Genomic DNA, 20,940 nt, shown 5'->3' on the forward strand with positions numbered 1-20,940 from the left:
GTCGTCATATGAGCGAAATATTCTCAAGCACGACGTTAAACCCAATTCCACCACCACCACCACACATTAAAGATCTAATACAAAGGAAGTCTGACACCCAATTAGTTGCAAAAAACATGAAATTAAACCAGCTATTGATTACACCTACTTGGGTTGTCAGTCCAGGTTGAAAGTGGTTACCATGCGTCGTTGTCGTATTGGCCACACAAGATATACACAAGAATATCTATTGAAAGGTCAGGATCCTCCAGTTTGTATCCCCTGTGTGAAAACAGTTAATATCAATTTTATTTAAGTATTGTTTTTTTAAAAAGAAATGGAATTGTTTGATTATTTTAAAATATATGTTTTGTAAATAGATAAATACCACATTTGCTAATAGCTAAAGTGATGGTGTCAATCCAGCTAGGGTCCATGCAGGAATCAAAGGTATTGCAAGTGCCGTGGACCTTAGTATAGTGATCTACCTTCAATTGGCGATCAATAGCCTGTTATATATCTGGGACGTTTCAGCTGTTCTTGCTGTCCTTTGTTGACAGGTTTACTCATACATAAGTTTATGTATCGTGAAACCTGTTTCGCTTGTTTCAGTCATAATTTGGCTGTAATTGCCCGATGTGACTGAAAGGCTAAATTCTCTTAAAGTGAGGTTTGAACACGAAGGGCTAGAAAACAGATTCATGGGGTTTATAATGACATTAAGGTTAATGCGTCTGGTGCAACGTTGGTAAATTGCTCAATTCAAAATGCATTTGTCATATGGGGTATTAAACACACACGCGCACACACATAATAAATCACTCAAAGAAGCATTGACATAAATTTAATATGTATTTTATTATCTTGAATATGCGTTATGCTTTGTCAGTAATTTGCTGATGTATTAACCCTCTTTGACCAAACTAGGGTATTTAACAGCATGATTGAATGGCATGCACAAATGATAACATCAACAATACACTACTGTATATACTTAATAATAATAATAATGTGTCCATTTATATAGCGCCAAACTCCACACTAGGTATGCACATAGCGCTAACAATCAAGGCACAGCATATTTATACTTATACTTATGTGGAACATAACCGTCATCTTGTGGTCAAAGAAACCGTGATGAGTGCAGCTGATTGAAAACCTCAACATCCTCGAATTATCAGCCCCGATAATGTGCGGAAATATATTCATTGAGGCTCAGAAAGGCAGAATAGTAATTCAAATTACATGACAATCGGTGATGACATCAGGTGTTTCTATAAAGGCAGCTTACCCCCCACCAGTCACACAATTTTCATACACACAAAACATAAGTGTTGAGAGATATACAGCCAACAAATTACATCATTCTGATTACTGATATGCCTGCTTCATTTTCATTTAAAACATAATCTGAAGAATATGTAACCAGATGAATAATAAATAATAAATTTTCACACACACACACACACACACACACACACACACACACACACACACACACACACACACACACACACACACACACACACACACACACACACACACACACACACACACACACATAATAATAATAAAATCATTCAAAGAAGCATTGACATCTATTTAATATGTGTTGTATTTTCTTGAATACACGAAACAAAAAAAAAAAAACACACCAAAAACAAAGCAAACATTAGTGTTGAGAAATATACAGGCAACAAATCACATCATTCTGATAATGATTCACTTTGATTTAAACATAATTTGTAGATTCTGTCACCAGGTGAAGGAGTAAGCATATACTCTGTAACGTTGATGTTCTCAGAATAACTCAGTTGACGACATATCTTAGTTTACAATGCACATATATGATAGAAATACTGTGTATAACCAACATAATACACTTGTTCAAACTGCGTCTGTAATGCGGTTATTCAGTATCGTTATGACAGTACAGAAATCGTGCCTCATTCCTTGATGATGTAGACATAGGAGAAAAGATTGATTTCCTTGAAATGGTCAGGGTTGATGTTTCGGATCATTTCCTCCACATCAGCGTATAACTCATTCACAATCAGTTCTTTCTCGTCATTGCTCCTACCTCCTGCAAGTCCTGTCATGAAAGCACTGTTGGACCAACATCGATGGGCTAACGCAAATCTTCTGGCAAATGTAGCCCTGTCATCCACGCCTTCTTCTTCCTTCTTTTGTCTCCATGCTTCGTATACCCTGCAAGGGACAGCTACGAGTTTAGCTTTTATCAGACGCAAATTGCTTTTACTCACTTTGGAGTCGGGATCTTCAAAGGGAGCTTTCAGCATAGTTAAACTCCTGTCGCAGGATGCCACATTTGTGTTTACGAATTCACTATGAGTAATCTTGCCCATGTCACGAAATTTCGTCCACACAGTATTCAGAATTGATAAGAAGCTCCCACCACAACATTTCGTTTCCCCTGATGTATTGGTGTAATTGCTTGTTAAAGAGACAACCAATAGTCCTCCTTTCTTCAGCTCACGACTTCTTAAGATAAGGAATTTCTCCCAATCTTCAGATGATTGTTTCTCGATCATATACCTGGCATCAGTATTTGAATTTGGAAATGAAAAAATATGGTCTTTATTCACAGGAGGTTTTCCGGAAAGCCAGTGTGCAGCTGCCAGACAGAGTATTATGTGCATTGAGTCTGATGGGACACACTGCTTATAAAAATTGGTTCCTGAAGCCAAAGCAAAGACGTTCTCGAAATCCTGGAGGTAGGATGGTGGCTCAGGGATAAGACCAGAGAGGCGTCTGAATAAGGAGTTGAAGTCGTTGACCTCTTGGTCTTCATAGATGATCTGGAACTGCACGTCAGAGCCATGGTGCTCTTTCAGACTCGCGATTAGCGTCCTGACAAGAGCCATGGAAGCTGCACCATCGGCAGTTCCATGGTCTCCAATGTTGAACACTGAGGTTTTGTCTGTAAAAGGTACGTTCTTTGCTAACTGCAAGAAGTCACTCGTTTGAAGAAGAACTCCATATTTATCACAGGATGTTGCTTGGTAAGCACCATAAGTCCCCAAACCTGCCTCTCCATATGGCAAATGGGCACCATTGTCGCAAATATTGGCAGCTGCCATTTTTCTTTTTGATACTTTCAGCGTGTATACAATGTGATCGTCCTCAGTGACTGAATAAAAAAATATCAGTTTTCATTTATATATCATTGACTGCCTATAAAGTGTATAGGATGATATTGTTTCAGCAAGTATGCATTACACATTCCAGCAGCAGCGTGCTTGAGCTCATTTATGTGGGAACAGGTCTATGTCTTGATGAATAGTTGGGGGAAGAAATTCACATGTGACATCGTCTTTCATATCTGTATCCAACAAATTAACTCTCATTTACATATTCTTTTGTGAGATTCTGTGTCATTCATGGCATGAATATACGCCTTTCTCAGCGTGTCTGACCACATTACCTTTACAACAAATACACTCACTTCCTACACAATGCATTGGAGACGACAAATTCTAGCAGTCCTCGAGTCATAAAGCATAGGAATATCTACAGGGTTATATATAAACAGGACAGCATGCCAGTATCAGGATTTATCTTGCTCTAACAATGTCAGAAGCAAAGGAACTGAATTTGGTCCACTGATGAAAATCATTGATTCTTGACATGACAGCCATCAGAGCACTGAGTGTGCAAAACATTATTGGATAGACAGATTCTATTCTGTGACCTAAAAGCGCAACACAAAGCCATTTATTATCTTATTGCCATAATAGCGTACAACTTAAAGTCACTTCCATAAATATGATCCATATAAATATTTCAATGTTAAAACTGTTAAGGATCTTTTTAATACTGTTCATCTTCATTTAATTCTTGCTTTTTAAAAAGAAATTGATTTAATTAATGAATTTTGATAAATATGTTCTGTAGATAGATGTGTTTTAATGATTGGTAGTTTTGATTAGTAACTTAGATTTTTTAGTGGCTGTACCCTCAAGGGGGGTTGACGTATAGTAAAATTATTGTCCCCCTGAGAGGGTACGTAAGTCCCAAAACTTTCAAAGTCAATTTAAGTGTACCAGGTTTTTAATCGTAGAATATGTGTGCTTTTAATTTATGGCTAGATTTCTCTTCTGTCGCCAATGGCTGAAGGGATGGTGTAAATCCAACTAGGGTCCATGCAGGTAGCAAAAGTAATGTAAGTCCCCATGGTTCCTAGTATGGTGATCTACCTTCAGTTGTTGGCGATCTATAGCCCATTTTACATTGTATTGTCTTCTTTAATTGGAATATTTTAGCTTTGTTTTTTTATATTGATATCTGTGATTATCTAGTATTTTTATTCTAATTGTGATTATCTAGTAAACTCTTTTACTGTCCTTCGTCGACAGGATTTTTATAATAAGTTTTCCTGGGGAATGGCTCTCCACTCCTCCTGCAGTGCAACGGCGAGCTGTTGCAGCGTCTGTGGCGGCGGCTGACGTTGACGGACGCGTCGATCCAGAGTATCCCACAGGTGTTCAATAGGGTTGAGGTCTGGTGATTTAGAGGGTCATGGCAAGACATTGACGTTGGAATTCTGCAGAAAGTTCATTGTTGCACGTGCAGTATGAGGCCGGGCGTTGTCCCGTTGAAAAATCTGTGTCTGTTGGTCAATAATCGGGAGAAGGTGAAGCTCTAACACGTGGTTGATGTAACGTTGGGCTGTCAGGTTCCTGGAACGATCACCAAGTCTGATTTCTGGTTGTATGAGATGGTTCCCCAAACCATGACGCTTTCTCCGCCAAATCTGTCCACCTGTCGGACGCAGATGGGCGCAAAACGTTTATGACGTCTCCTATACAGACGCTGTCTTCCGTCGTGACGTTGCAAAAGAAAACGTGATTCATCAGAAAACCAGATTCGCCTCCAGTTTTGTAAAGTCCGTATCCTTACGTTGTTGCACCACCTGAGTCGTCGGCGTCGATGTAGGGGGCGTAGTACAGGTCCAACAACTGGTCTACAGGCACGTAAACCCGCTTCTTTCAGACGGTTCCTAATCGTTTGAGCTGACACTCTCCTCAAACCTGGTATTTGTGTGGCAGTCACGGTTGGTAGGGCATGCCGATTACGCAGGTGATGGACCCGGATGTACCGATCTTGAAGGGGTCGTGATTCTTGGCCTTCCACTTCTCGGGCGATCGTTGGTCAAATTGAAGTTGTTGTAGCGGCTCCAAAGTCGGGATATCGTTGTTTGTGAACATTTAGGTGCCGTGCAACAGTTCCAAAACTTTCTCCGGCTTGAACACGACCAATGGCGATATTTCGGTCGGCAGCACTCAATCGTGGCATTTTAACACAGCTTTTCGGCGACAAATGAATGAATATAATACGGAAGCACATGGGCTTTTATATACGCCCCTACATTAACTGCCATTTTCATGATTTGCATGTGTTTTTGTGCGAAGTCACCATGAGGGTCATTTCATGCGTTGTGACGGAATAAGCAATAAAATACACTTATGCGTACAAATGCAGTTGTTTGGATGGTAATCTTCATTAATTACGTGTATCATTTCAATACATTCGAATAAAATTTAGTTTGGAAGCAATAACTTCATTCAAACGAATTTTTCATATCTGAGGACAGGGGTTGCATTTCTTTTTTGACAGAGTTTATATATATTCTATTACAATGTCAAATGTTCTCGTCACGATATGGCTGAAATATTGCCGATGTGACGTTAAATAATAACTCACTCACTCACTCACTCTTATTGCCATAATAGCGTACAACTTAAAGTCACTTCCATAAATATGATCCATATAAATATTTCAATGTTAAAACTGTTAAGGATCTTTTTAATACTGTTCATCTTCATTTAATTCTTGCTTTTTAAAAAGAAATTAATTTAATTAATGAATTTTGATAAATATGTTCTGTAGATAGATGTGTTTTAATGATTGGTAGTTTTGATTAGTAACTTAGATTTTTTAGTGGCTGTACCCTCAAGAGGGGTTGACGTATAGTAAAATTATTGTCCCCCTGAGAGGGTACGTAAGTCCCAAAACTTTCAAAGTCAAGTTAAACTAACCAGGATTTTTAAACGTAGTATTCTTGTTATTTTAATTTTGGCTAACATTTCTTATACTCGCCAATGGCTGAAGGGATGGTGTAAATCCAACTAGGGTCCATGCAGGTAGCAAAGGTACTGTAAGTCCCCATGGTCCCTAGTATGGTGATCTACCTTCTGTTGTTGGCGATCTATAGCCTGATTTTATATTGTATTGTCCCAATAGTGCCATTAGTTTTAAACTTTCCACGCTAGTTTTAATTCTAATTGTGATATTCTAGTTGTTTTACTGTCCTTCGTCGACAGGTTTTTATAATATACATATATTCCACTTCAAAATTGAATGTGTTCTCGTCACGATATGGCTGAAATATTGCCAATGTGACGTTAAATATTAACTCACTCACTCACTCCATACATATGATGTCGTAAAGCCGCGAATGCTACAAGCGTATTTATGTAAGATGAGACAAGATAATAGCATGCATGTTCACAAATGAAATCACACTGGGTGTGTCTTTAGTACGATAATTATATTTTTGTTATCGTTTAAAACATAACATCTATATTCCATTGAGGTAAGTCTTTACCTGATTTGATTTCATGTAGACATACGTGTTTCATAACTTAACAGAAGCTGTTGCAGTAGTTTGTTTGACACCCGTGAAGATCCGGGTTAAAATTGGTCTTCAGTAACGGAATCGGGTGGTCTGGCTAGCTGACTTGCTTGACACATGTCATCGTATCCCAACTGTGTACATTCATACTCATGCTGTTCATCACTGGCTTGTCTGGTCCAGATACCGATTATTTACAGACCACCGCCAAATAGCGGGAATATTGCTGATTGCAGCATTAAACAATAAATCAACCAACCAACTAACTAACCCTTTTCGACATTTCATACACATTCTTATAAGATTCATAGAGCTGCACGTATTGAATGATATGGAACTCTAGAGACTTTCCTTCTTGAAGGCATAATTAAGCCTGTCTTTTGTAAAATAGGACATCTGGTTTCGAAGCAAACCACGTTATAAAGATCTTTATCAAGAAAAAAGCAGTTCGTGCTCAGGTGAAACAACATATTAAATTTCCAGCTTTTGTAATATGTCATTTCTGCTTTCAGAAAGCAGTATAAGAAACCAAAAATTATCATAGTACTAGCTCAGCATATATCAAAGTTATACTTACTTTTGTTTTGATTATGGTACAATCGCTTTCAGAAAACAGAATTCCTGAGGTAGATTTCAGCGTCGTACTGCCCAACATGATTGTGCCACTTTCGGTCTCGGTAAACACATGAAAACTGCAGTAGGAGGTGAGGTGAAGTTGGGTTTAACGTCGTGCTTGAGAATATTTCGCTCATATGACGACGTGCATGCGTGTGTATGTGTATGTGCGGCTGCTTGTACTAGCCCAGACTTAAGCTGGTTTTATAGTGCTAGCCCACTGAGATACCATGCCGCAGTCAAGCATGAATAACCCACTCAGACACATTATACTGACTCCGAGCCGACCAGTCCTTAATGCCGAGCGCCAGGCAGGGACCAACAAGTACCATATTTTAACATCTTTTGGTATGACGCAGTCGGGGATCGAACCCGCGACCTTCCGCTCTTCGAGCGGACGTTCTAACCACTACACTACGGAGGCGGTCCCTGCATTAGGAGAATATATTATGGCTATATATATATAACTCAGTTATACAAAAGACTGCCTGCCATTTTGGGGCTTTTTTTTTACTAATTCTCGCCTCGAATAGCTGTGATATTTTTAATGCGGCGTAAACCACTGATTATTCTTTCATGCATAACCCTAGTTAGATAATATATGTCTGTACCGTGATGTCTTACTTATCAACGGATACACGAGGTACACAGTTTTCATACTCATTCTAAAGCCCCATACCTTTCTTGGGTTCTATTTTTCAGTATACATAGAATATTCTGTGTTCATCTCTTTCATCAGCTGTTGCCACATTCACAGAATGATAATTAACTTTATGTGATTTAATATATATTATTGTATGATATTCCATTTCAGACTTTGATATCTGTAAGGTATTTCTCTGTTGGTGTCGCAATCTACTAACTTGGTAAAGCAATACATCTGGATGCTCCATAATTATAACAGTTAGAAATGAAAGAGACAATTTTAGATAAGGGCTCCATAAATTAGATCTACCTATTCTTTACTGCTGAACGTCATAATAAACGTTATTTCCTTTCATTGCTGCAAAACGTGGCACCATCACTATTTGATAGCAATTAATAAAAGGATGCTTATGACATATTTAGAATCGCAAAATTAACATATTCACATATGCTCACAATCATGGAGTTTCCAATGAAAACAAAATACCTCAAAAGGGCTCGGTATATGCCATTCTGCTTTAGAGTAATCTTATGGAAGACAACTTATGTAATCTGTCATTAACTTTTTTCTATGTGATGCATTGACGGAAAAGTCTTAGGATTGTTTGTAACATTTGAAAAATCAACAACTCATCAGATTGACATACAACAACAAATATGTGCTTCATATAAATTTGATTAAAGGTGAATTCAGTGTGAAGTTAATTAATGCAACTTTACATTCACATTCGTGAAGACATCTCCTACTTTAAGATCGTGATAGTGACGTGACTGTTACGTCACGGCACACGAATGAGATGTTTGTGTGCTTGTTGGGTACATATGGAGAGTTTTCAAATGCCAGAAAGTTCCGATCTCACTCTTTAATTTGGTTTAGTTTTTAACGTCGCACTCACAATATTCCAGCTATATGGCACAGGTCTGTTACAGAAATAGAAATGGGTGTCGTTGTCAACACCTGCTGCCCATTTTACCAACTTAAATGTGAGACATCATACTGAAAATGTACAGCAACAGTTCGTAAACAATAAATGGTTGATTTCATGATTTTGTATAAACCGTAAAGATAATTGCTTCATAATCCCATTAGAATAGTTTGGTTTAAATCTTGCAGTTACAATGTTATTAAGAGGCAGTTCATTCGCTACATAATGGGCACCGGATGGTGCACGAAATAGACGGTGTTACTTATCCTCTTGGTATCAAAATGCAGATAATTAACATAAAATGGCACATTATGCCAAGCTCAAAAGCTTTCATGAATCCAGTTCGATTATGTTTACTGGAAGACGCTGGCGGAGCTTTCAGTCGATTTGTTCATTCTCTCACAGCTTTGTATGTGAAAAATGAACCCAGCAAAGAACGCGTTTTCTACCCTAACATGTATGCTTACAAATACTGGTGCTCTGTACAGAATTGAGAGGAAGTTGAACACGATGCCTGCGTCAGGCATTGTAACAGGTGGCCTATGATGTAGACATTAATTCCTGAAGTTACATGAACTGGATCCTTTAATCACATGTCTATTTTGTAATCCCTTAATTCCACATAGGAATAGAATTGTCTGATTTATGTGGTAAATGGCTTTTGTACAATCGACTCTGCTTTTAGCGGAGATTTCTGTATGTGTAAAGGGTTTTGCACTTGTATTTAGAATCACAACTAGATTATTTTACCCGTTAGAATTGCAACCTTTGCTTGTCAAAAGAAGCAGCTATGGAGTTTGGGTGGTTATGGTAGCTCACCTGATCGATGCACATTCTCGTTTCCCTGGATTTTCTGATACAGGCACAACTATTTACAGACAGCCATTACGAGGGTCGTTCAAAAAGTAGTCGGCCTCACCTAGAAAATGATACAAATGCAGCTGTTTTTATGATCTATTTTTCTACATATTATCTGTCAACTTCAAGCAAATTAGTTCCAGCCTCACGTCCCCATTTTATTTGACTTTCTACCTTGGTACCCCCCCAAAACGCAAAATCTCCAAAAAATGCATCACAAACTTCACGAAACAAAACATGCAAGAAACATGTTCTGTGTTTGAGATAGGTGGACCTCCCCCCCTCCCCCCTTAATGTTTACTGAAAGATCTTGTTTTGGAGACACTACCCACCCCCATTTCAGATGATGTAATCAGTAGGACATAACTTATTCTAATGTTTTCACTCATTCATACATGATGGCAAGGATTCAAACTAACTACTGAATGCTCATTCAAGTGTCACCTCTCAGTTTATTGTAAACAGTGCCAGCTTGAATATATGGACACAATGTTTTTGAAAGATTAAAATGGGGGTGTCCTTACAAAACAGCCCTGTCTTAATATAAATCAAACAGTCCAAATCTTTGACAGTTGATTATGACGAGAAGCTACCTAATACTATACGGAAAATATGTTTTATATGATATTATCTGAGGGCATACCATTATTCCAGAGGTACCAAATGACCGATCGTTTTTCATTTCCTGCAATTTTTAAAACAATGTTACACCCCAATGTGTTGTGACGATTAATATTACGTTAACCACATTACCCACATATGTGAAATTTTGGATATGGCTTTGCTAATGATTCCTTCAAAATAAAATGGAAGCTTTTCAAACGAGAATATAGTTAGGCCGACTACATTTTTGAACGACCCTCCTATGTAACTGGAATATTGCTTCATCTGGCGTTGAACAATACTCAATCAACACTTAAATGAGTGAGTGAATTTATTTTTACGCCCTTTTAGCAAAACTGCTGCAATATAATGGCGGGGATACCAGAAATGGGCTTCACACATTATACCCATATGGGGAATAGAACCCGGGTCTTCAGTGTGAATCAGTTGTTGGTGATCTATAGCCTATTTTATATTGTGTTGTCCTCTATAGTTAAAATGTTTCAGATTTAATTACTAGTTTTACATTTATATCTGTGATATTCTAGTTTCTTTACTGTCCTTCGTTGACAGGATTTTATATTCTATCTTTTTTATATATGTTGTTTTAGTCACGATATGGCTGAAATATTGCCAAAGTGACTTTAAATTTTAACTCACTTCACTCACTTCAGTGGAAAGGGTACAATGTGTGAAGCCCATTTCTGGTCTCCCCCGCGGTGATATATTATTAATGTAACATTATCCTCCTGTAAACGTGATAGTCACGTGAGCAGGGGCTAGGTAAGTATATAAAAAGCAGCCTTCAGCTCGCTGCCACAGTCTCGTTAGATCATTTTGAAAAAACCCAAACATTTAGCGAAATAAGTCAGAAAGAAAAATGTCCACAAGCAATATATGTGACAATGGAGCCCATTTGCCATATGGAGAGGCAGGTCTGGGGACGTTTGGTGCAGACATGGGATTAAGCACTGATAGATATTCAGTACTTCTTCAAAATAGTGACTTCTTGGAGCTGGTTAAGAATGTTCCCTTCCCAGAGAAGACCTCTGTGTACAACATCGGGGACTTTGGAACTTGCGATGGTGCAGCGGCCATGACGCTTCTCCGGAAACTAATTGCGAGTCTCAAAGAGCAGCATGGCTCTGACGTGCAGTTCCAGATCATCCATGAAGACCAAGAGGTCAACGACTTCAACTCCCTATTCAGACGCCTCTCTGGTCTTATCCCTGAGCCACCATCCTACCTCCAGGATTTCGAGAACGTCTTTGCTTTGGCTTCAGGAACTAATTTTTATAAGCAGTGTGTCCCATCAGACTCAATGCACATAATACTCTGTCTGACAGCTGCACATTGGCTTTCCGGAAAACCTCCTGTGAATAAAAATAACATTTTTCCTTTTCCAAATACAGATACCGATGCCAGGTTTATGCTCGAGTTAAAAGCGTCTGAAGATTGGGAGAAATTCCTTATCTTAAGAAGTCGTGAGCTGAAGAAAGGAGGATTGCTGGTTGTATCTACAACAAGCAATTATACCACTACATCCGGAGAAGTAAAGATTACCAGTGGACTGTTCTTGTCCATTTTGAATACTTTGTGGACGAAATTTCGCGACATGGGCAAGATTTCCCAAAGTGAATTCGTGAATACAAATATGGCACTGTGCGACAAGAGTTTAAATCTACTGAAAGCTCCATTTGAAGATCCCAACTCAAGAGTGCGTAAATGCAATTTACGTCTGTTATCAGCTCGACTGGTAGATTATCCATGTGAAATCTACACTGATTGGAAACAAAGGAAGGACAGGGATGGCGTTGATGACAGGGTCAAATTTGCCAGAAGATTTGTGTCAGCCCATCGATGTTGGAGCAATAGCACCTTTCTGACAGGACTTTCAGGAACTAGAAGTCAAGATGAGAAAGAAGTAATTGTGAATGATTTATACGTTCAGGTAGAGGACGTGATCCAAAACATGAACCCAGAACGTTTCGTGGACCAGGATATGTTCTCCTTTGTCTATATCACCAAGGAATAAGAAATTCCGTGCTTCCAGGAACATTGTTGAACATTGAAGATATTCAAGCTCAATTTTCAACAAGTATATCGTATATGTATTAAGCATTTTTTGTCAATATTTTATGTGCATTGTAAACTGAAATATGTCATTGTTTTGAACTTCTGTATTACGAGGAACAGAATGTTTTAGAGTATATATGTCTTCTCTTTCATCAGGTGATTGAAACATTGGGTTATGCTTCTGTAAATGAAACCAAAAACAGGCATATTCATAATTCTAATCTTGTCATTCACTTGCTTTAATTAACATATGCGGCTGGCGGGTGCGGTCGGGTATAGGAATGTTCCATTTTCTATATTATAGCACCTTTTAACCCTTTCATCTTTGTGTGGAACATTTAAGATATTTAAAAACAGAATTTCAGAAATAAAATGTTAAAGTCATAAATACCAGGCTATCTGGTAGTTTGTTTCCAATGAAAGCTTTACACGGAGAGGCTTGGTATTGTCGTGTTTATTAGTCCATTTGAAGTGTTTCATTAACGTAAGTGAACCTGTGAAGATCCGAGTTAGAATTGGACTTCAGCAACCCATGCTTGTCGTAAGAGGCGAATAACGGGATCAGGTGGTCAGGTTTGCTGACTTCGTTGGCACATGTAAATTGCGTAGAACTTTAACTTCAACTTTGACAATGACCTTTGCGACCGTGACCACACGCACTGTATTACTGAATCACTTCCTGAACATATTGTTGAAATAAGTCAGGTCCATGGGTGTTAACAGATTAGTTGAAAGTGAGTGAGTGAGTGAGTTTAGTTTTACGCCGCACTCAACAATATTACAGGTATATAGCGGCGGTCTGTAGATAATCGAGTTTGGACCAGAAATCCTTACTTCGTGTATCATGCAACATTGCGACTCACTCATGTGACATTGTTTCTCCTGCAAAATATGGATTTAAATTAAAATAGCACCAACAAATACAAGTTTCTCACAAGTTTTCATTCAACAAAAAACACATTTCACCCAGTCCCTGAAACTTTTTTCGTCCATTCCTCCTTGCCCCTTCTGCAATACTAAAGCTCGAAGTGAAGGAAGTCTATATTGCCACAGGTTCTGAATCCAGTGATCAACAGCATGAACATCGATCTGCGCAATTGGGAACCGATGACATGTGTCAATAAAGTCAGCGAGCCTGCCCACCCGATCCCGTTAGTCGCCTCTTCTGCTGTAGGCAGTGTAGGCACTCAGCCTTCTTGTAATTTTCAGTTGTCCTCTACCTAAAACCTTCATCATAGCAATACAATGAGCAGTTGGTTCTGTGTTCGAATTATTTTTATTTTCGGATCGGCGGCCAAATTACAGTGGGTCGGACACAGAGAAATAAAAAATGTTGCCCAAGTGAGAAAAGAGCAGAAATAAGGCAGGACATAGTGTTTTCTTTCCATGTTTTATGTCATCTCTGGTATTTTACGTTCGCTTCGTACAGTTGTTAAACAAGAGTTACTGTCCTTTCTTCAGTTCACGCGTTTGCCATTTGTCTTAGTTTGTTCATGCAGACTCTTGAAAATGCCCTTTCCTGATTACTTTACCAAATATACCTTGTTTCAAATAATAATAGAAAGCAATAATTTGATGAACATCACATCTCACACAGAAGAACCATGAGACTCCGTGGCGGTTGGGTAGCCTTGTGATTGAAGCGTTCGTTCATAAATCTGGTGGAACGGGTTCGATTCCGCATTCCAGGTTTTGGCGATATTTGTGGAATGCCACACCAAAAGCGGAGCGAAATCGAACGTCTGGACATTGTTCCATTGAGAGACCATTTGTTAACACGGATTAATTTTTCATCTGTGTTTTCATGTGTATTTTCTTTTACCATACAAACCCGTGAAGATCTGAGTAAGAATTGATCTTCAGGAACCAATGCTTGTCGTAATAGTCGACTAACGGGAACGAGTGGTCACGCTCGCTGACTTGGTTGAAACATTGCTTATTCTGTTGATCACTGGATCGTCTGGTCCAGACTCGATTATTAACAAATCGCCGCCATATAGCTGAAACATTCCTAAGTGAGTTAAACAACAACAACAAATTAAATAAACCCAAAACATTGACCATACTCACTGCAAATTCTCTGAAATGTGATAAGGGACCAGGCATGGGCCTGACTGCTTTTTCGTTGCGTCGGTTACCTTACGTCGATTATCATCGCAACTCATGTTAAGGGGGTCTTGGGTCGCTAAGGTGTTACTTTCCAACTATATATACCAGTGAGCGTGGATTAATGAGGTCACTGTGGTCATAGCCCATTGGTAGATGAGGTGTAGTCATATAAAGCAAAGGGTGTGAATTAATGAGGTTTCATTAAAGGGTGTGGCATTGTGTTTCAACTTGTTAAATTTGATGTAATTGATAACTAATATTATTACGGCAGTGCTATTTAACGGGGTTGAAGTATTGTAAAATTATTATTCTCTGATATCAGACTATCCATTGGAGACAACCAGAAGTTTTAATTATCAGATATATTGTTAGCTTATTCTGCCCTTACCAGTGACCAAAATGATGGGTTAAATCCTGCTGGGGATTCAAGCAGGAAGCTGTAGTACTGTGAGTCCCCGTGATCCCCTGTGGCCTAGCATTGATTGCTGGTGGTCTATAGCTCGTACTTTAATGGCATTACACGTATTGATCATTATGCTGAGTGGACTATTATAATAATTGGAATAGTTAGTTTTTGGATTCAAATTGCGCTATCTGGCTAAGGTGTTACTGTCCTTTGTGACATATATTTTTATTGTTAACCTAACTCTTCTCGTCACTAAATGCTTAAATACAGCCGGTGTAACGTTAAATTCTAACTCGCCCACTGGTGATGCAATGCAAATCACTGTGTCACGGGACAAGAAATAACTAACATATTAAACCCGGTCATTGAAGTAGCTTTCCCGAGAACAGAGGCCGAGTTCTGCTAAATAATGCAAACAGTCAAGCATGCTATTCCGGGTCACAATGTGAGAATGCAGATTTTTGTTGTCACGAATGCCCAAAGAAGTGTTGATTTAATATTTCAACTCCACAGCATATCGTAAAGTATTCGGAGAGCGGAAGGTCGCGGGTTCGATCCCCGACCGCGTCATACCAAAAGACGTTAAAATATGGTACTCTTTGGTCCCTGCCTGGCGCTCAGCATTAATGGGTACAAGCAGCCGCACATACACATACATACACATACACACGCATGCACGTCGTCATATGAGCGAAATATTCTCAAGTACGACGTTAAACCCAATTTCACCTCACCTCGTAAAATATTCATATTATATACTATCCCCAAAAAGATACGCATAGGCGTTTTGTATTTTTAAAAATCTATTAATTACCTATTGTGTTTAAACAATCGTCACAATATGTAACAAAAGTGTTGATAACATGATTTTACACACTTGCTCAAGTAAAAAAATGGACTTTACCTGAAAATGTTGATTTTGATGAGATTTCTTACAAGGATTAATAAGGCATCCCCACAACGCAACAGAAATCACCTTTCAGTTGAAATTGTGCAGCAAAGAGCATGCACTGTCTGGCTATAAAAATCCAGATTACTTTCGGAAATCGGCATACGTTTTGAAGGAGTTTCATAATCAAATCACTACGCCACGTCTTGACGCTGCGACACCGAACATCGCCATTGAAAGAATGCACGCTGGAGATTACGAATCTTCTGTTACCAGGCGTCTGGATGTTAGTCTGAGTACGATATCACGGCTTACAGCTCCTTACAACCAAACAGGCATAACAAATGACCGTCATACCTCGAGTCACCACTGCAGCCCAAGATCGGTACATCCGTACTACATTTGCGTGATCGTACTGCCACGGGTGAGAGCACAGCAGCCAGGGTACCTGGACTTCAGAGGATATCCGGTCAAACTGTACGGAACAGTGTTCAACAGCATGAGCATCGATCTACGCAATTGGGATTCGAGGACATGTGTCAACCAAGTCAGCGAGTCTGACCACCCGATCGCGTTGGTCGCCTCTTACGGCAAGCAACTGAAGATCAACATATATGTTGATGTACATTGTTTAACGCAGTATTCAGCACTATCCATGTAATAAGACTGCGGTCTGTGTATGATAGAGTCTGGACCAGACAACCTAGTGACTGACATCATGAGCATCGATTGGGACCGGTGACCTCCGCCATCCAGCCTGATCACCCGAACCCGCTCTTATGATCAAGCAGCTCTCTCTCTGCCCTCTCTCTCTCTCTCTCTCTCTCTCTCTCTCTCTCTCTCTCTCTCTCTCTCTCTCTCTCTCTCTCTCTCTCTCTCTCTCTCTCTCTCTCTCTCTCTCTCTCTCCTCCTCTTCCTCTCACCCCACCCCCACCACACCAACCCGTCCGTATTGTCAGTGCGTGTATCGTCGAACAGTATCTCCCTAACAGTCAATAACACGGAAGTATAACAGTTTTCGTTGTACAAATAAATATCCTTGTTATTGACAACGGAAGTGTGTTTCAGCATCACACTACTTCATGTCATACACATCAGTAAAACAACAAACAACATGTTAGCTAGTTGTTTCATGTGTGCAGCATCAAAATAAATACCTAAAAGGTTCAATATTTGTTTTTTTCGCAAGTAGTCCTAACCCTCGCTCGTGCCGAAAACATGGAGGCTATTCCCTCAGTACATCTGGAGCATGTATTAACAGACAGTTTCTACTAGTCCTGCTCCTCGTAAATTCACACAGCCAAGTCAAAATAACAATCGTCTTTATGAATAACTGATCCTCAGTTGTTGACTCTAGATCCTGACCTTCGTGAGCGTTGGATTCCATGCCTCATTGAATCCAACCCACTTACCGTATTAACCGGTCCTGTTTACACAATGACTAAAAATACTTAAACGAATAGGAATCAGATTTTGAAAGCAAACTGTTAGCACTGGAGAAGGTCCGTATGTTTCCCCAAGTGTCGAGTTAGCTGTGCCCAAAATCGTAAATCCATCTTCTCATACGATGACTCGGATCATTACCTCGTCAGGTGCCATGATGGGTGGGCCAGACGGTGCGAACACTTATTGCAGAATCTGGACATTCAACTAAACCATCGGGGATTTTTTAGGAATGGTGTTGAGAAAATCTTTAAGATAGTCCGAAACTCTGCGAAACAGTTCCTCGTTTCGTTGGTGCTTGCTCTGCTATTTGAAGTTGAGCCGGACTGATAAAACAACCCGATAGGGCAAAATGTTTCATTTTCTTGTGACATTAATCACACTGGAGCACGAGGCCGAACTTTTAACACAACAGCGGAATCTCGTCAGGTAGATAGTCTCTGGTTTTGAATCGACTCTAATAGCCTTGATTGCATACCCACGTGGAACGAGAGAGAAACGAACGTCGTAAATCGCGCCATTTGATATCCCGCGATCTCCTCAGAGATATCATGAGCGTTTTTCGCTACTAAATTTGTCGAAGCATCAAAAAGCTTGAAAAGAACTTGTTTAATTTTCAACACGTTTAAGGAGATAAGAAATCACGTTGACATCGGTGCCGAGAATCTGCCCATACGTCGGAATAATTTCCAGTTTTGTTATTTGTTCTGCAAATAATGTTCTGTGTGTAATCGTTTTAACCACTGCCACTACCGCTTCGTATGTTCTGGAAAACTGTCAGTTTCATTGTTTTCTGAGCTGCATTTAAAATTACCCTAGCGTTTTTTTGTGTATATGTGCCGTAGGACATCCTCCTCCTCCTCCTCAACATCATCATCTTCATCATCTTCAGCATCATCATCATCATCATCATCATCATCTGCAGCGGCATCATCATCATCATCATCATCATCATCATCATCTGCAGTGGCATGATCGCTTTCGGTTTCGTGTTAAAGTCCGTGCCATCATCATCGTCACCTGCAGCGGAAGCAGCAGCAACATCGCTTTTGTTTTAGCGTTAAAGTTCGTGTCATCATCATTATCATCATCATCCCTTTTATTACCATAATATGATGGATGTTTCTAGATTAAAATTAACACTAAGTTCACACATTGTTAATGTTAATAATAAGTTTTAAATTAAACACTGACTTGAAGAGGATGGCAATTCATGTCATCACTTTTAACTTCCGACTGAATAATGCACCTTCACATTTTCATGAATCATTTTATTAGCGCCTCCTAAAATTGTTTATTCTACTGAGTGATCTCCCTTGTACCATTCCGTTTCAAGTATGAGACCCTCTGCCTTGTCATTTTCAGAGAAAGGTGTGTCACCTATATGTTTCCTTCAGTGAGTGAGTGAGTGAGTGAGTATGGTTTAACGCCACTTTCTGGAACACCAGAAATGGGCTTCACGCATTGTGGAATCGAACCCGGGTCTTCAGCGTGACGAACGGACGCTTTAACCATTAGGCTACTCCACCGCTCCTATCCTTCAGACAGACGCGAGTTAAAACAGATATTTTTTAAATTAAAGTCATTTGGGAAGAGTCAAAATGAATCCTTTGAAACAGGCCAAATTGCTAGTATATATTCCGCAGTCATAGAAGTTATACCTTACGGTTCGCCAAAATATGCTTTCGGACCTTGGGAAATGCTCTGCAAAATGCTCTCTCACACACACTACCCCAATCCACATGTCTATGTTGCGCTTATTACAAAGAGTCAGGGGCCCGATCCACAAATCGTTTGTAGCAATATATCATTCGTAAGCCTATGATAGGGTATAGAGTTACGACTGGTCGTAACTTTACGAACGCTTTGTAGATCGGGACCGGGATCGGGATCTTTGCGCAGACACCATATTGATAGGCGACATTGATCTTGATGACGATTGATTTTCAGCAATATTCTAGGTATATGGTGGGGCGGTGGGATAGCCTAGTGGTTATAATCCGTCAGACAAAATTGCCTGTAATAAGTAATGTATTAAACATATTAAAATAAGCAAAAAGAGGAATTTATGAAGTACATTTACCGTTGTATAAACATTTGAAATATAGTGTGTTTCACAGTATTTCGATTTTGTGGCATGTTTGAACAATTATTTACCAGATGTAACGCCTATGCCATAGAGAGAGGGTATTAATACCTTACTCACAACTTAATATATATTGTTTTAATGTTTTAATTACGCTCTCGCTGTGCAAGGAATCTGCGATACTTGGTCGAGTGTGGAGCAGTGAAACAGCGTTCCAGATGGTAGCACCATAGCACGTCTTGGAGGGAAGCCTGCTTCGAGATTTAAACTCGTAACTTTTTGATGCCTGAAAATTCTGATTCCGGAAAAAATGGTTTTCAGAAAAAAACCTATACCAATCACGATTATTCTAGCTAGAAATAACGTCTTGAAAAACATTTTTACGAACATTTCAGAGGAGGGGATGACGTTGTGTCGTAAAACGATTTCATGGGCTATAGGTTGTGGAAGGACTCTTGTGAGACGATAAGTAGTGTATTGTTTGTTTGTTGTTTAACGCCGTACTTAGCAATATTCTAGGTATACGGCGGTCTGTAAATAATCGAGTCTGGCCCAGACAATCCAGTGATCAACAGGAAACAGCAATTGAGTTCTGATGACATGTGTCAACCAAGTCAGCGAGTCTGACCACCCGATCCCGTTAGTCGCCGACGACAAGCATGGGTTGTTGAAGACCGATTCGCTTCTCATCCACTTCTCAGCTCCTTTTCAGCTTTTGAAATTAATATACAGGGGTATGTCAAAATACTTCAGACGAGTTGAGGGTTCAGCTATGGAACCACATTTAATGGGAACAATGCCAGTTCGACTGAGTCCTGTTGGAACAAACGAAAAATTAAATCAGATGAAAAATACGAATTACACTTTGTAAAATTCACCAACTGCGTGGTTTTAACTTATAAGATTCCAAAGTATGAAAGGCAGACCTTGTCATCAAAGACCCGTGAAGGTCCGGGTTACAATATTGGTCTTCAGTAACCCATGCTTGTCGTAAGAGGCGACTAACGGGATCGGGTGGTCAGGCTCGCTGACTTGGTTGACACATGTCATCGGTTCCCAATTGCGTAGATCGATGCTCATGTAGTTGATCACTGGATTGTCTGGTCCAGGCTCGATTATTTGCAGGCCGCCGCCATATAGCTGGAATATTGCTGAGTGCGGCGTAAGACTAAATTGATATTGCCAGAATATAGCCAAGAGCATCTTAAAACCATACTCACTCGGACATCTTTGCTATACGACACGCATACAAACAGCACAAAGTTATGATTAAACATTCAGCTTGAGTCCCGCTAAATTTTTACAGTGACGCATATTTTAGCTATATTTTCGAAAATGTAAGGGTTTCAAAATGTGTGAGAAGGAAATAAACATTTTTGATATGTCAGGTACATATTAATTCACATATTTCACATTTCAAGTAAATTATATATTTGGCACTTCAGCTGAGCAGCAAATGATTCTTATCATACAGTATCCTTTTAAAAACTGCGGATTTCTTTAACAAGCCAGAACATGTGAGCATGTCAACACACTCCAACACACTCCGAACCTCGGTGATGACGGTGGCAATCCCCAAACTCGAGAATAATTTTTGCAAATGAGTTCCTGGTTGAAGAAAAATTGTCTTGTTTTTTCTAAAGTTCAAAA

General features: G+C 39.5%; 1 protein-coding gene across 1 annotated transcript; it reads left to right on the forward strand.

Annotated features, from left to right (window-relative positions):
- Positions 1-11,161: 11,161 nt before the first annotated feature.
- On the forward strand, positions 11,162-12,316 carry LOC124283602 (probable S-adenosylmethionine-dependent methyltransferase At5g38780). Its single transcript, XM_046719591.1, has one exon. It carries the CDS (start codon positions 11,162-11,164, stop codon positions 12,314-12,316), a length of 1,155 nt encoding a protein of 384 aa, XP_046575547.1.
- The last annotated feature ends 8,624 nt before the right edge of the window (positions 12,317-20,940 follow it).

The sequence above is a fragment of the Haliotis rubra genome, unplaced genomic scaffold (genome assembly GCF_003918875.1).
Source record: "Haliotis rubra isolate DU_JTF1 unplaced genomic scaffold, ASM391887v1 Scf318, whole genome shotgun sequence".
Lineage (NCBI taxonomy): Eukaryota > Metazoa > Mollusca > Gastropoda > Lepetellida > Haliotidae > Haliotis > Haliotis rubra.

Coding starts and splice junctions, on each gene's coding strand:
- LOC124283602 (XM_046719591.1), top strand. CDS start 11,162: ATGTCCACAAGCAATATATGTGACAATGGAGCCCATTTGCCATATGGA.